A 15,980-nucleotide genomic window follows, 5' to 3' on the forward strand; every position below is an offset into this window, starting at 1 on the left:
GCAAGTTCAGTCACTGCTTGTGAGACTGGCATATTACATCAGAGAGCCAGTTCAAGTCCCTGAAACTCTGGTTCCAAACCAGCTTTGCTAATGTACCTGGGAAGGAACCACAACATGTCCCAAGTACACTTAGGATCCTTTTCAACCTAGGCAGGAGTCCATGATGGAGTTAAAGGCTCCTGGCCAGCCCTGACATGTGTGGCCATCTGGGAAATGAACCAGTGGATGAAAGTTCTGTCTTAGTCTTACTATTTCAAATAGCTCCTCAAGTCTATGCATCAGGTCCACCTCCCCCCACTTTCAAGGTCTGCTCTAAAGCTGGTTACATAGAACCAGTTCTTGCTCTGTACTCAATTTCCAACAACTGGGATTGGGAAGAAACCTTAGGGCTAACGGGTCATGAGAGCCCGCTGTGTAGCACACTACAGAGGAAGGGTGGGCTCAATCACCTCTTAAGGACAATGGGCACAGCAATGGAGGGGTTCTTGCGCAGGCCGTCGATAATGTCAGCTGCCTTGTCCGCGTATATCCTCTGCAGGGCTTTGCGGTGGATCACTTCTGACGTGCCCCCGAGCGTGTTATCTAAGCGGAACTTGGCCTGCTCCTCAGCAGACAAGCGTGAAAGCTTTTTCTGTATTGCCTCCAGAACACGGATTGTTGCCAGATTGGTCTCCAAAACTACATCAAGCTGAAGAGAGAAACAGAAAAGTGCTCAGGACCGAACCAAACCAAAACAGAGTCAGGAGAACTGGGCTGGATGTCTAACCCCTGAATCTAAGCCTGGCTCTGCCACGGCAGTCATAGTAACGTGGCAGTAGCACTGAATACTCTCTGAAGACTCTTCTATGACACCAAGTGTCCAGCACAGGGAATAGTAGTTGACACTTCCAACAAGGAGAGATGCACAGAGTCTTGCTCACTTAGGCAACCAAGAAATGCCTCTTCATCTTGATCAACTCCCCATGGATGTTAACACCTGCCATGATTCAGTCTTCCGCAAATGGCTTGAACTTCGCATAAACACTGCAGGCAAAGATGGCACAGCCTGCCTGGGGCCAAGCAGCATATTATGCTTCATTCACAACACAGAAGAAGCAGTGGGCGTCAGTGTGAAGGGGGAGGAGAGCTACACAGCACGGATCAAAGAAGGAGACCTCACCTACCCATACAGCTTAGTGAGTTGGTCAGTTTAATGCACTAAATGCAACAAGTAGGATACAGGCCGCCAGTTTCCAGACATACTCAGCTCCCCTCTTTGGTAGTGGCATCAATGACACAGACAGGGGAATCTAAGGCCACTCTTTTCTCCCCTGGCAAAAGAGCTAATAAGCAACTCATTCATTTCCATCCTTGCCCATCAACTTTATTAAGATAAAAGTTCCTCATTTAACTTCTTTTCAAAAGAACTAAGCAGGAAAGACCTCTGGGTTTGAACAGTTTAGAGATCTCATAAAAAGCCACCTAAAACAGCTTCAAGGAAGCCCTTAGGCATGAGGGCATTGATTGCATTTCCACTCCATGTAAAAATAAAACACAATCACTTTCAAAAGGCTGTGCAAATCCAAAGGATTATTCTTCAGCTGTGAAGGAACAAGTTCAGTTAAAAGGGTAGAAGTGGCCTAGATACGTCACATTTGCTGTAAAATAACTGATGAATGCATTTGGCAAATGCAAAAAGCATGCTGAGTACAACCAGCATCATGCCAGAGGAGTGCAGGGGCGCCCGCTCTCCTGCCCCACAGAAGCCGGCACCCAGGGTCCCTTCGGCAGCCTCTCTGATTCTCTTACCTCAAAGCGTTCGTCTTCACAGCGGTAAATGTGTTCTTCGTACTGCGTCTTCTTGGAACTGACGAAGGTGGAATCCTCAGACCACGATGGGAAGGAGACCCAGGTATCATTTAGAACCTTCAGGGAAGAGAAGCGAGACGGAAGCAAAAATCTAATGAACACTTTCTAATGACTGCCATTTCTTTTTAGAGGCTGAGACAGATCCAAGTATCAGGAATTCAATCCAAGTCTCCCATGTGGGTGACAGGCAGCCAGTTACCTGAGCCTTCACCACCACCTCCCAAGAGCTACATTAGCAAGAGTCAGAACTGAGATGCAGGCAACAACCCGAGGCAGTCCACTAGAGAACAAGGCTGTCCTAACTTCTGAGTTAAATGTGTGCTCTTCACTGAGCATCCTTAGTAAACTCCAGGGAGGAAATCAAGAACTCACATTCAAAACTTCACAAGAGATCTGGAGAAAGAAGTTCTGAATGTAAGAGCAAAATATTTTGAGAAAAGAGAGGAGGTTATGGATTTGTCATTCACAAAGTCTGGATCCCGGGAAACCCCATCCCCACCCCGGAAGAAGCAGGAGCTGCAGAGCTGCCTCTGCCAGAGGCCTTACCTCTTTACAGAGTGGCGTCCGCCCCGTACACTTGGGCTGCTGGTAGCTCTTTGGCAGTGCTCGGTAGCTGGAGCCCAGACGCTTGCAAGACGCATAGTCAATCTCCATGGCAATGCCCTCGGTGGCTCGTTCCTTGGGGAAGGTTTCCAGATGTACAGACTCCTTATAGCCCAGAAAGTTTTTAAACCAATTAAACAATTCAGGGAACTTCCTGAAAAAACAAAGCCAAAGCAAGTTAGCCATCAGAGGCACGCGCTGTGTGGTGATCCTGCGGCATGGCCACCTGCTGGGGCTGGGTCAGAGTGCTGCGCCCAGGGACAATTCCCCAACTCTTACTGCCTAAAAAGCACAGATTCAGGACAGAAGATGAGCACTGTGCACCACAGAAGAGCTGCACTCAGATGGGTGGTGTCCCATCGCTCTGTTCATCTTGGTATTCTTCATAGTGTTAGGTTACAATTCGGAGGTTGCTGGGCACAGCCATAATTCTAGAACCCAGTCAGAGAATGAGGGGAGCCAAAAGGTGGATCTCAGGTCCTCGCCTCCTTACTTTCCTTTGCAGTTAGACTGAAAGGACTTCTTAGGACCCCAGGACATGGACACTTCAGGTGTCAGACTCCCTTGGTCTTTCAGGCCTCTCACCCGTCACCTCACCTACCCCAGGAAAGGCGAGACGAGCTGCACGAGCTCTGCCCGGGAGATCACCTCCTGGTTAAAGATGACCAGGCAGCGCAGGAAGTTCTCGTAAGCCTCAGCACTGCGCAGTGCCTTGCGAACCTGAGATGACAGGGACAACGGTGAAATGGGGCACTGGAATCGGGAGTTGCATGACAAAACAAAACACAAGCCCATATTTATTTCTCTACTTGAAGGCAGAGTAATGGAGTAGAGGGAAAGACTCTTCAGAGACAGAAAAATACATCTTTCATCTGCCAGTTCATTCTTCAAATGGCCCCAAGAACTTTGGCTGGACCAGAGTGAAGGCCCAAACCTGGAACATCCGGGTCTCTTACATGGTGCAGGGGCACCTGTACTTGGGCCATCTTCGGCTGCTGCTTTCCCAGCTTCCTTGGGCAGGGAGTGGGAATCACAAGTGGAGCAGTCAAGATGCAAACCAGTGCTGAGTGAGAGGCAACTTCACACCACAATGCTGGCACCTTTGATTACATTCTAAAAACTGAGGACATCTTGAGGGTCGGTGTGGTGGTGTAGGGGGTAAAGTCTCTGTTACCATCTGAGCACTGGTGCTTGTCCTGGCTGCTCTACTTCTGTTGTAGTTCCCTCATAATGATCTGCAAAAGCAGAATATGGCCCAAGAGCTTTGGCCCTTGCCATGTACATAGGAGACCCAAAGCATCTTCTGGTTCCTGGCCCAATCCAAGCCACTACTGCCACCTGGGGAGTGAACCAGCAGATGAAAGCTCTTTCAAATAAATCAATCAAACAAAAACAAAGGAAATGTCAACTGATATTTGATGACATTAAAGAATCACATTAGTTTTTTTAGATATGGTAAGCTTTGTCTGAAAAAAGGAGTCATTTATAAAATAAAATTTAAAACATTTATGGTTCTATCAATATGTAACGTGGGACAGCTGACAATGCAGAGGAACCAAGAACAGACAAGCAGCTGAGGTTGCCAAGGCAAGATGCCATCATTTTACTAGTCTCTCAAGTTTTACGTTTAAAATTTTCCATAACAAAAATATTAAAAGCCAGACCTTGGAGTATGCTTTCTTATTTGCTTGATTCTCTAGACCATGTGAAAGTTACTCAAAGAATCATTGCCAGCACCGTTTTCTTAAGCTTAACAATTTGTCTATGAAGCAGAGAGGGGAGAAGGACAGACACCTGTGCCCTCACCCCAGTCTCCCAGGGTCTGCTTTAGCAGGAAACCAGTCAGATGCAGAGTCAAGGGATCACAGTCTTACAATCCAAGGATCTTAACTGTAAGGCTGAATACCTACCCTGATCTTTTTTCCAAAAGATTTATTTATTTTTATTGGAAGTGCAGATTTACAAAGGAGCAACAGAGATATACATCTTTCATCCTTTGGTTTACTCCCCAAATGGCCACAATGGCCATTTGAGCTAATCTGAAGTCAGGAGCCAGGAGCTTCTTCCGGATCTCCCATGTAGATGTAGGATCCCAAGGCTTTGGGTCATCCTTCACTGCTTTCAAACTAGACCACAAGCAGGGAGCTGGATAGGAAGTGCAACAGTCAGGACATGAACCAGCATCCATATAGGATTCTGGTGCTTTCAAGGTGAGGATTTAGCCACTGAGGCCATCACACCAGACCCAATATTTGGTTTTCATAATTAGATTTCCAAATAAAGTCTATATGCTGCACTTGGCTTTCACCCTTCACTGGGGGTGACCTGGACTGCCACATGGGCTTGGGCACCAGTGTGCACACAGCCCTCAGAAGGAGTCCATGTCAAAGCCAGGGATTCCTGCCTCTTTGGACGGGCACGGCAGCAGAACATGTGAGGAGTGCCCCATCACTTGTTATTCCCCCAGGGGTGAGAGCCAGGGTCCATCACCAGCTCAGACACAAGGATGGTGCCTGCAGAAGAGCCAAGCTAAGAGGCTGCCTAACACCCTGCACCGGTGAGCTCCCCCGGGCTGCTCCCCAGAATCACCTGGTGAGTCTTGAAAACAAATCAGATATCCCAGGAACCGATAGCAGAGGTCTTCAAAATTCATGGAAAATGCATACTATGAAAAAAACCATGCAGGTTTCAAAAACTTTTGACAAAAACAAGCATCTTTTAAAATTCCTTTTCAATGAACATGTGGGATTCCCTTGTATGTGCACAGTTCGCACAGAATCACAGCAATTCCAAGACCACAGCCCTTTTAATTGGAGCAGATCAGTTTGTTTACAACAGGGAGCTAACAGTTGACATTAGGAACAGGATGCACTTCACAAGGGACCAAAGCTGACAATGACTTCAGCCCTCAAGCTGTGCTAACAGCAGCAGCACATGAAAAAGACCCACAGCTTATGAACTACACTAACAAAATCACAATGGCCAGTGCCATGGCTTAGTGAGTTAAGCTACCACTTGTAGAGCTGGCATCCCAAGGAGAACCAGTTCAAGTGCTGGCTCCTCCAGTTCTAATCCAACTCACTGCTACTGCGCCTAGGAAAGCCACAGATAATTACCCAAGTCCTTGGGCCTTTGCACCCAACGTGGGTGACACAGAAAAATTCCTAGACCCCAGCCCAACCCAGGCTGTTGTGGACATTTGGGGAGTCAACCAGTAGACTGAAGATTGTCTGTCCTCTTGGTAATTTTGCCTTTTTGCCATTCAAATACCTCCCTCCCCCCACAAATCTTAAAAAAGACAAAGTGCTTGGTATTGTGTTACAGTGTAGCAGGCAAAGCTGCCCACTGCAATTTCAGCACTTGATATGGATGCCAGTCCATGTCCTGGCTGCTCCACTTCTGATTCAACTCCCTGTTAATGGTCTGGCAAAGCAGCAGCAGACAGCCCGTGTTTTGGGCCCTTGTACCATGTGGAAGAAGCTCCTGGCTTTGCCCTGACCCAGCCCTGGTTGCTGCAGCTATCTGGGACAGTACATGGAAGATCCCGGTCTCTCCTTCTAACTCTTTCAAATAAATCAAATATTTACAAACACAAAATCTTCATCAACTCAATACTTTTAAAATAACACCTTATTCAGAAAGGGCATCAATTCTTTTGGCATCAATTCTAGTTTTAAATCTAGTTCAATCACTGCTTACCTTATCAAAAAACAAGGATTCCGTCCCCACACCATGTTTGCTGGCATCTGCCATTGAAGAGTCCTTTAGGCTGAGCAGTTTAGGCTTCTTCTGCAAAGAAGGAAAAATATAAGCATGTGAGTCAGAGTTTCTCTTACTTTCTTCTGTTTAATACCAGTGTTGACTAATAACAGGAAACAAATGAAAAAATTCTAGTCATTAACTCCCCTACATCTCCCTATTTTAGCTTGCCTGTCAGCATCTTTCTCAAGTTCTCAGGTCATTCTTCTCCCTAGAAGTTCCCTCCACTAACAGTCCCAGAACTACTATATCAAACTTTTAGAATATTCTTCCTTTTACTAGATGCCCAAGTGATTCAATGCAGACCTGTACACAACCTACCTGCTGTAGGAGAGGAGGTCATGTATACAGAGAAGGCACACAGTAACCTTGAACCTTTGAAACATCACTAAGGAAGCTCATGAAAATAACACAGTTTTCCTAACAGGAAGGTCAACAATCTGTCAGCTATGCACACTCACAGGAATGAGTGAGCAGGCAGGGACACATCCCTTTGGGAGAATTCACTGTAAAACCTCTAAGAGGAAAGGCACATATTGCTGGCGGCTGCCAGGGCACACAAGCCAGCTGGCAGACCAAGCCTGCTCAGGACTGCTCCATTGCAGAGCGTCCAGTGAGAGGCAGCAGAGCTCGGAGGGGGCTGAGCATGTCCTGGAAGCCTGTGTACCCAACACGACTGCCTGACACAAGGACTCACAAACTGTGATTGTTAAACCAATTAAGAGAACACATTGCAAACTAGGAGAACAGGGCCCTCCAAAGCCCCAGGAACCTTGAGTTTGTTAGTCCTTGCAAGTCATCCATTTGTTCCTGGCCATGGCTTACAGTCACACATCGCTTCTGTCACTAATTGAATGCTACAGACAGGCTGCAAAACGCAGTACTCAACCACTTGCCACGGATGAGCTCTGCTATAGAACTGGCTTGGCTTGCAGCATGGAAGCAGGTGGTCAGCATTTATGGCCACAACATGTATACTTCATGGCTTGTCCCTAAAGGGAATGTGAGACCTTCCTCGGCAACAGCCAACTGGTCTTGCCTTGGAGAGCAACATTAAACAGGCAAGATCTGTCAACCTAGATTCTTCTCCAAACACTAGCCACAACAGGCTCCTAGAGCAGCCTGAGCAGAATACAGTCCTTCACCTACAAAATGACCCCACTGCATCTGAAACAATTTTTAAGCAGAAGGAAAAATTACTAAGCCTCAGTCAGATGCCCTCAGCAAACAAAAACAAGTGAAATCACAACTCACAGCAAGGAGCGATACTACAGGAAACCCGGGAAGAACTCCCAAAGGCACTATAACTCACTATAAGCCATCAGTGCCACTGCTTCACGTGCCAAGCCCAGCACGCAGCTGACACACACCAACGTGCCCTGGATATCCAGGCTCCAACTGTCCACATGTTCCCAAGAACCCAAGACTACCCGCTCAGGCCAGCCCACCAGGACTGCTCATGGAGTCCAGCACAGCAGCTGCAGCCCGCCCCCCGTCGGCACCTTCACTGGCGGGGTGGCTCCCGTGCCCGAGTGCCTGCGGATTTGGCAGCCGTTCTGGCTTGGCCTCTGCGGCTTGTTGTTCAGCTGCGGCTTCTTGACGGTGCCTCCATGGTCATTCCTCACCGAATCAACCTTCTCAGCTGTTGTTTTGCTTAAAAGCTGATGAAGACACATGAAAGAGATTAACATTCTGATCAGAGCAAGCAAGTGTCATCAGGTTGGGAGCCCTGACAAGTTTTCCAACCCATCCAACAGTGCTACATCCAAGTGAAACTCACCACGGAGCTATTGGCATCCGGGAGGAACTGTCCAAACTCAGACAGCAGGTCTTCCTGGTTTTTGAATAGACGAGCCACCTGTGCATACACCTCCTGCTCTGTGAGCGCTGGAGTGTAGCTGCCTCCAGCTTCCTTGGCATTTCGTTGCTCTTTCTGAGGAAGCGCAAATGCAAAAAAGCTGTTATCACTGAGTACTGTTTCGAACCACACCTCTGCTCACTTTCTGGAATGTTTGATAAGGTCCTGTTCTGGTCTTGACTCCGCTGCCCGTGAGAGTGAGGCCTATAGTGCTAGCACCTGTTCTGACAGTAGGCTTTTGAGGTGAGAAACGAGAAGATGGTGGATAACAATTCCTTTTCAAGCTAGTGCAGCACGGCCGGTGTTGCAGCACAATAGTTAACATGAAACAGCTTTTTGCAATGCCACGTCCATACCAAAGTGCTGGTTTGTGCCTCAACTGCTCCATTTCCAATCCAACTCCCAGCTAACATATCTGGGATGGCCCTAGCACCTGGGTCGCTACCACTCATGTGGGAGACCTAAAGGGATCCTAGGCTCCCAGTTTTGGCCTGGCTCAGCCAATCTGGCTGTTGTGGCCACCTGGGGAAGTGAACCAGCAAACGGAAGATTGCGCGTTCATTTGCTCATTCTGTCTCTCTGTTTTTCATATAAACAAAGCAAAAACCGCAATAGCAAATGCAAATATCTGAGACATTTTTCCTTCTGTAAATTAATTTCATTATATAAATGCTTCTCCAAACTTCCCAAACAGGCATTTATTTCACAGGACAGTGACTGCAAAATCCTCAAGGGGACCTGCAGTGTGTCCAATTCAGGTAAACATTGGCTCTACAATCACAAATCCTAGTTCCTCAGTGGCTAATTTCTGGTCAAAACTGATGAGCACAATAATATTCCAAGCCCCTGAGTAGATGCCTGAGAGGGCAGCTGGGGGTTACGGGGAATGGACAGGGCAGCCTCTGACCTGGTAAGTATGCAGAATCTCCAGGAAGGCTTTGTAGATGTCAGGCTGGCCCTGGAATCTGTTCTTGATCTTATTCACATAGTTGATGGCGTGGTTAAACTCCACAGGCTGATTGTTCTGCAAAGATGGGGCCGTTCCCAACGAGATTGTCACTGGTGTGTGAGGCTGGACCGGTGGAGAGCGTGGGGATGCATATGGAGGGAGTGGGGGAGTCTGCTGACTGGCTGGAGTATGTGCTTGCAGTTGGGAAGGCTGAAAAGAAAAAAGTCTTTATACTCCTCAGGAGCACACATGATGTTTGATCAGGGACAAGAACTAAAGAGAAAGGCAGTATCTAATGCACTTACATCCTTTACTGACTCAGACCACGCCATGTGAGCCCAACTCGAGTCACACTGGGCAAGGTGAGGGATCACACCCTGAGACACCAAGTAGCTCAGTTTCGAATATTCTAAATACAACCTTAAAGCTGGAGCCAGCTCCAGTTACAGGGAAGAATTTTTCGTATGCAATCTTCAGGCTCTCTAACACAGCAGGTATAAACCCCATCACCCTGCATTCTATGTAGACAAGCAAGCCCTCAGCTGTTGGAGTAAATCCACATTGTAAGAACTTCTAGACCACCTCTATCCCAGCACACTCTGAGATGAAGGTCCAAGTCTACATCTGCACAACCTTGTAACACTGCCAGGATACTGAAACCTGGAAATGCAGCCGGTGCAACCAAAATATTGGGTTCATTCTAGTTCAAGACCAAGAGACTGTTCTATCGGTACAGTGCAGTGCTCAGCTTGACTTCAGTTAGTCTGGCGAATATAGTACCATTTCTGATGCCCTGTGGACAGCACTGCATCTTGACCATGTGTGCCATGCTACAGGAAGTCCCCACCTGCTAAGAAGCTTGTGGGTATTATGAGTAGGACTTGGGGACAAGAGTCCTTCCTTGTAGGCTGCTAATGTGTTCAACAGATATCCAAGTATGTTGTGTATAAATGTGACTGCTGTGTCTTTGCTCAAGAAATCTGTCTGAAGGGCAGGTATGAGTGGTAGACACTTTTGAAAAACACACGTACCATGCAAGGCAATGTTTCTCAAAGGCTCACCTTGCTGACTTTGGCAGGTGGTGGCTGAGGAGCTGGCTGGGCAGGAGCCGGGGCAGACTGTGCTGAGGGCTGGGCAGGATGCTGGGGTGGTGGCTGTGGCTGTGGCTGGATGCCATGCGTGGGGATCTGATGAACTTGGCCAGGAGTTGTCACGTTCACCATGTCATTGGTTTGCACCTCAATTTTGTAGCCAGGGGGCAAGAAGGTGTTGAAGCCCATTATCAGGTCGGGATGGCCTTTGAAGAGCTGGGAGACACGACTGATCACTCCTGGAGTATCAATGCTGATTAAAAACAGAACAAAACAGAGGAAAAGTAAAGAACAGCAAAATAGATAATAATACAATAAAATTTATTATTTTTTTGGTTTTTTTTTTTTTTAAGATTTATTTTATTTTTATTACAAAGTCAGATATACTGAGAGGAGAGATAGAGAGGAAGTGGAGCTGCCGGGATTAGAACCAGCAGCCATATGGGATCAAGGCAAGGACCTTAGCCACTAGGCCACACTGCCGAGCCCAATACAATAAAATTTAAAAAACCACTTCATTCCCACTAGGTTTTCCCTGCACAGGAAAACATATACAAGTTGACTTGCTTCTGTGACATACAAGCTATGGATCCAGACTTGTTCACTATTTCAAACAGAAATATTTGTGGCCCACTGTCTCACCATGCACAGCCAATAAATCAAAGCTGCAGTTTCCAAGCCAAGTCACCTTTTGACACAGCAGTATAAATCCTTCACTTGTTGTGCAGGTGAGTTGCTCCTAACTACAGGGAACCATAACAGAGTAACAGGGCATCTGAAGCCAGTGAAAATTCAGGAGTCAAAATCATAGCCATAACCACTTCCCTGATTAATCACTTAGAAAAATTTACCAATAGGAAGAGAGCTCCCAGCCATAAAGCAACATATAATACAAAGGCAGGACCACAAAAATTCAGCACTCAGAAACAAAAAGGGAGCTCTGGGCAGGTTTTCAGCCTAGTAGTTAAGATGCCCATGTTGCATATCCAAGTTTGGGCATCAAAGCCCAGTGCCAGCTATGTTAACACACACCTAAGGAGGTGGCAGGAAGGCTCAACAGGATCCCAGGCTTCAGCCATGGCCAGCCCTAGCCCAGGCCCAGCTGCTGCAGGCACTGTACTGGGGCAGTGAACCAGTGAACAGAGTTCTCGGTCTCTCCTTCAAGTAACAAAAATTTTAAAAGGGGTGGGGAGGATCCTTTCTTTTCCAGTAGAAAAAAATTAAGTTACATCATCCCTCACACAGCACACCAAACACAAAGCTGGAGCACAAGGTATGTCTTTTACCTCTGAGACTTAAATTCCTTCATGATGTCAAGGAAATCATTGTAGACTTGAGGCTGACTGCCGAACTGCAGCTTCACCTGGTCCAGGTAGGAAAGCGCATCCTCTACCTGTGGCAGAAATAAAAAAGTTACAAAGAGGAAATAAACTAAGAACTACAGAAAACAGTTTATGCCTAAAAAAACCTTAAGTGATAAATGAAACAAAAAGCATTAAAACTTGGAGAGAATGTCAGTAATAAAACTCAAGCTTCGGGCCCGGCGGCGTGGCCTAGCGGCTAAAGTCCTCGCATGGAACGCACCGGGATCCCATGTGGATGCCGGTTCTAACCTCGGCAGCTCCACTTCCCATCCAGCTCCCTCTTGTGGCCTGGGAAAGCGGTCGAGGATGGCCCAAAGCTTTGGGACCCTGCACTCATGTGGGAGACCTGGAAGAGGTTCCTGGCTCCTGGCTTCAGATCAGCGCAGCTCTGGCCATTGCAGCCACTTGGGGAGTGAATCATCGGATGGAAGATCTTCCTCTCTGTCTCTCCTCCTCTCTGTATATCTGACTTTGTAATAAAAATAAATAAATGTTTAAAACAAACAAAAACAAACAAACAAAACAAAACAAAACAAAAAAATCAAGCTTCAAAGAACCAAGGAGAGGGCAGGCCTGAAGGGTCTTAAAGTGATGTGTAGGACAATGAAAACACCCACTAGGTTTCCCCATATATTCTGGGATAAGTTCCTTAAACAAGTATCTTAAAATAAAACACAAAGCTCAAGAAAGTGTCAGAACCATGATTTAATACAAGACACACTCCTGTGATCATGCTATGAAACATGTGTTCAAATACACTACTAGTGAATGAGACATGGCCTGAAAGAATCCCAGATGAGAATGCCAACACTGAATTACCACTAGGTTAGGGACTGGCAGGTCCGCAATCTCGTGCATGAGTCGGGGAATTAAAAGGCTGGCAGGAATTAGGCCTCTCCCACCAAACGTGCTGATGCCTGCATCCTGCACTTCCCAGCCTCCAAACCTCTGAGAAGCCAATTTTTATTGATAAATCAGCACTAATAAACATAAAGTCTTTCTTTGTTCTTAATGGCAAAGTCTGGGCCAGCTAGAAGCCAGGAGCTTCTTTCAGTCTCCTTAGTGTGAGTAGGGACCCAAGCACTCAGGCCATCCTCTGATTCTCTCCCAGGAGCATTAGCAGGGAGCTGGAGCAGAAGTGGAGAAGCAGGATCTCGAACTGGTGCTCATATGGGATGCTGGTGTCGTACACCAGCAGCTTTAACTGCTCTACCACAGCACTGGTCCCAAACAGCATTTCAGAAGCCGTGCCGGGGCAGCATTCCAGTACAGCAGTCGAGGAAGGTTCAAAAGCCTACACCCCCTGGGTTTCAGGGTGCCTTCTTGCAAGCCAGCTTCACTCCCAATCCCAGCTTCCAATTAATGCAAACCCTGAAGACAACAGAGCAGAATACCAAGCACCAGGCTTCAGGAGCCAGCAGGTGGAAGCTCTCTCAGTCCGACAGTAGTGGCTAGGCCTGGGGGGTATCAGGAGAACTCCATGTGGGTGTTCCCTATGGGTGGCAAGGACTTCAGTACTGGGGTCATCACCTGTCGCCTTAAGGTGGTGCATTGGAAGTAGAGGTGGGGCTTCATTTCAACCACTTTTATATGGGATGCAGGTGTTCTAAGTGGCATCTTAACCCATTATGCCACAACACCCATCTAACCTCAGTCACAGCCATGGTCAAAGTGTTTCTTTACAGACTGTATACCTGGTCAATGCCCCCCTGTTTGATACATTTTTTTCTAGATTTTACATGTATTTGTAAAATGAGAATTTCTACTGAAGGCCACCGGAATATTTTTTAACAGTCAAGCTGTTTGAACATAAACTCATGAAGTTTGCAGAAGGAACAAAGATCTTGAAAGGTATTTCAAAATCCACCATCACATGACAAAGGAAGAGATATCAAAAATAAATAGGTACAGAAAGTTAAACCACAGCTTGCAATACCAGCATCCCATCCAGCTCCCTGCTAAGGCACCAGGGAAGGCAGTGCAGATGGGCCAAGTGCCTGAACCTTGCCATCAACGTGGGAGACCTGGCTAACTCCAGGGACGTGGGTTTCATTTAGCCCACTCCGGGCTGGTGTGGCCCTTTGTGGGGAAGCCCAACAGACGGAAACTGTGCTTCTGTGCATCTCTTCCTCTTTCTCTGCCTTTCAAATTACTCTTAGCTAAAAAGAAACAAACACAATATAGTAAAACTACTGCTGAGAGAAAAGGAAGGAATAAAAATCCAAACGCAGGAATTATGTACAATATAAAGAAAAGTTCATAGAAGTCCTTGTTTAATGTTTTAAAATCCCAGCAGGAGAGACAAATTCTAAGTGAGATACCTGATGTGAGGGCAGTGAGGGAATTCTCTAACTCCCTAAAGTAGGGTGCAACTCTTGGCAAAAGCACCTACACGGTTGCAAGAATGCCGACCGAGAGGAAGACAGCACAGCAGAGATGCAGTGAAGCCCCGAGAAGAACCTCAGCCTACGCCAGCTACCTGCCCCAGCTCCTGTGCACAGGTCATTTACAACCTCCGCAAGCTAGGAACCTCAATTCTGTGATCTTGCTAGGGAACCAAAAGCAACAGAACTTGACAAATATGTGCCAACGCTGCTGGCATACAACAAATATCAAAATCACAAACATGCCTCAAATTATTCAAATCCCTCCTTGTCACTATCTGCCAAACACAAAAAGTACAGACAATGTTGACACTCAGCAAAACTCAGTATTCTCACTTCATGATTACAGAACAGCAAAGGCTTATGGAAGCTCACACACATGCTTACAGACGTTTCACACCTGATCCCCAAATGGCAGGCAGCACAGCACGGGACATGGGGCACGGGGCTAACCCTCACATAGCACAAGCAGCACTTCACCTCTCCTTAGGGACACAACCAGGAACTCTAATCCTACCTGAGGTGCACTCCAGCGCCCCATGGCCAAAGCCTCCCTTGCCATGAAATTTGACACAAGAGGGGATCCACCCACCCCAGACTCCTTAGAGGATAGAGTTAGGCACAGCTGCTACTTCCACAGCTCTGGCTGGAAGAAATCTGCAACAGTTCACCTCATTTTAACCAAAGGGCCGAGAAGCCATAAAATCTCTAATATTTACCAGCAAGTTTAAAGGTGTATCTACTGAACATACTACAGAATTAAACACCAAACCAAGTTTGTACAGACTATTTAAGACTTGGTAAAGTGCTAAGTTCACAGCTCCATTCCACAGGCACAGAGTGAAATGGCTTAAAGATAGTTTCAGCATGCCATGCACAGACCTCCCCAAAGGTCTAATAATTTCTGCTTATTTATAAAAGATTGTATTTACTTATTATTATTATTTAATTTACTTATTTGAAAGGCAGAATCACATACACGCAGAGACAGAGGAGAGGTAGAGAGAGAGACAGAGAGGAAGGTCTCCCACCTGCTGGTTCACTCTCCAAGTGGTCGCCATGGCCAGGGCTCGGCTAGGCTGAAGCCAGGAGCTTCCTCCAGGTCTCCCACGTGGCACAGAGGCTCAAGTATCTGGCCCACATTCCACTACTTTCCCAGGCGCATTACAGGAAAGCATTAGAACAGAAGTAGAAAAGCCAAGACTCATTGGATGTTGATGTCACAGGCTGTGACTTGAACCTTTATTCCACAAATCCAGCCCCTCATTGCTACCCCATTCTAAAGACTATGCTTGAGACAAGTTTTAATTCGTTCAGGGTATGTTGGAAAAGGTCATGGAAAAACAAAATTGGGACTGAAATTATGGTGTTGTGGGTTAAGCCACCAACTGCAATGCCAGCATCCCATATCAGAGTTCTTGTTCTTCAGTTCCAGCTATTCCACTTAGGATTCAGCTGCTGGCAAATGAATCTGGGAAAGCAGCCAAGGATGAACCAAGTGCTTGGGTCCCTAGGACCCATGTAGAAAAACACCCTGAAGCCAGGCTGCGGCTTCAGCTTGGTCCAATTCCAGCCACTGTGGCCATTTGGAGAGAGAACAAGCGTATGGGGAAATCTGTGTATTACTGCTTTAAATAAATAAATCTTTCAAAACGAAATGAAGACAATCGTTTGTTGTGTATTTTCATAAGACATATTATGAAGATCCTCTAACTTTATTTAGCACTTGATGTTCTTAAACCTATTATGAAACCAGTTTCTGAGAACCCAACCAGTGACGACAGGGAGCAGAGAGAACTAGTCCCCTTATCCCTATGGAGTGAGTGCCAGGATTCCCACTAAGACACCTGACAGAAGAGTTCCCAACATATACACACCATTTTCTCCTATGCAACCTCGGCTGTCTGGATGTCTGCCCAGGGCCACTTGTGAAAGACTTTGCTTCAGGGTAATATTACCAGTAGAAGGTTAAACTCTATCACACCATCATGGTGAGGAGCACCAGCTCTAGAAAGGAGTGGTAGGGCCAGCCCCTGTGGGTCCTCTTGACTGGCCAGTTGGTCCTCTCTCCGCTCAGGCCCATCAGCTGCATTACAGGGCAGAGCAGTGGGAATGCTGACCTAA

At 46.8% G+C, this 15,980-nt stretch overlaps 1 protein-coding gene across 2 annotated transcripts in view; it reads right to left on the bottom strand.

Moving 5' to 3' along the window:
* Window positions 1–15,980, bottom strand: part of SIN3A (SIN3 transcription regulator family member A) — a 62,728-nt gene that overhangs the window by 18,944 nt on the left and 27,804 nt on the right. For both annotated transcript variants that reach the window (XM_058665491.1, XM_004594621.2), the window contains exons 4-13: window positions 11,395–11,501; window positions 10,079–10,361; window positions 8,976–9,227; window positions 7,991–8,143; window positions 7,713–7,871; window positions 6,151–6,240; window positions 3,053–3,171; window positions 2,395–2,605; window positions 1,789–1,905; window positions 450–688 (exon numbers count right to left, since the gene is read on the bottom strand). In XM_058665491.1, the coding sequence (XP_058521474.1) occupies window positions 450–688; window positions 1,789–1,905; window positions 2,395–2,605; window positions 3,053–3,171; window positions 6,151–6,240; window positions 7,713–7,871; window positions 7,991–8,143; window positions 8,976–9,227; window positions 10,079–10,361; window positions 11,395–11,501 (1,730 nt within the window). The remainder of the gene's footprint in view (window positions 1–449; window positions 689–1,788; window positions 1,906–2,394; window positions 2,606–3,052; window positions 3,172–6,150; window positions 6,241–7,712; window positions 7,872–7,990; window positions 8,144–8,975; window positions 9,228–10,078; window positions 10,362–11,394; window positions 11,502–15,980) is intronic.

The sequence above is a fragment of the Ochotona princeps genome, chromosome 6 (genome assembly GCF_030435755.1).
Source record: "Ochotona princeps isolate mOchPri1 chromosome 6, mOchPri1.hap1, whole genome shotgun sequence".
Classification (NCBI taxonomy): Eukaryota; Metazoa; Chordata; class Mammalia; order Lagomorpha; family Ochotonidae; genus Ochotona; species Ochotona princeps.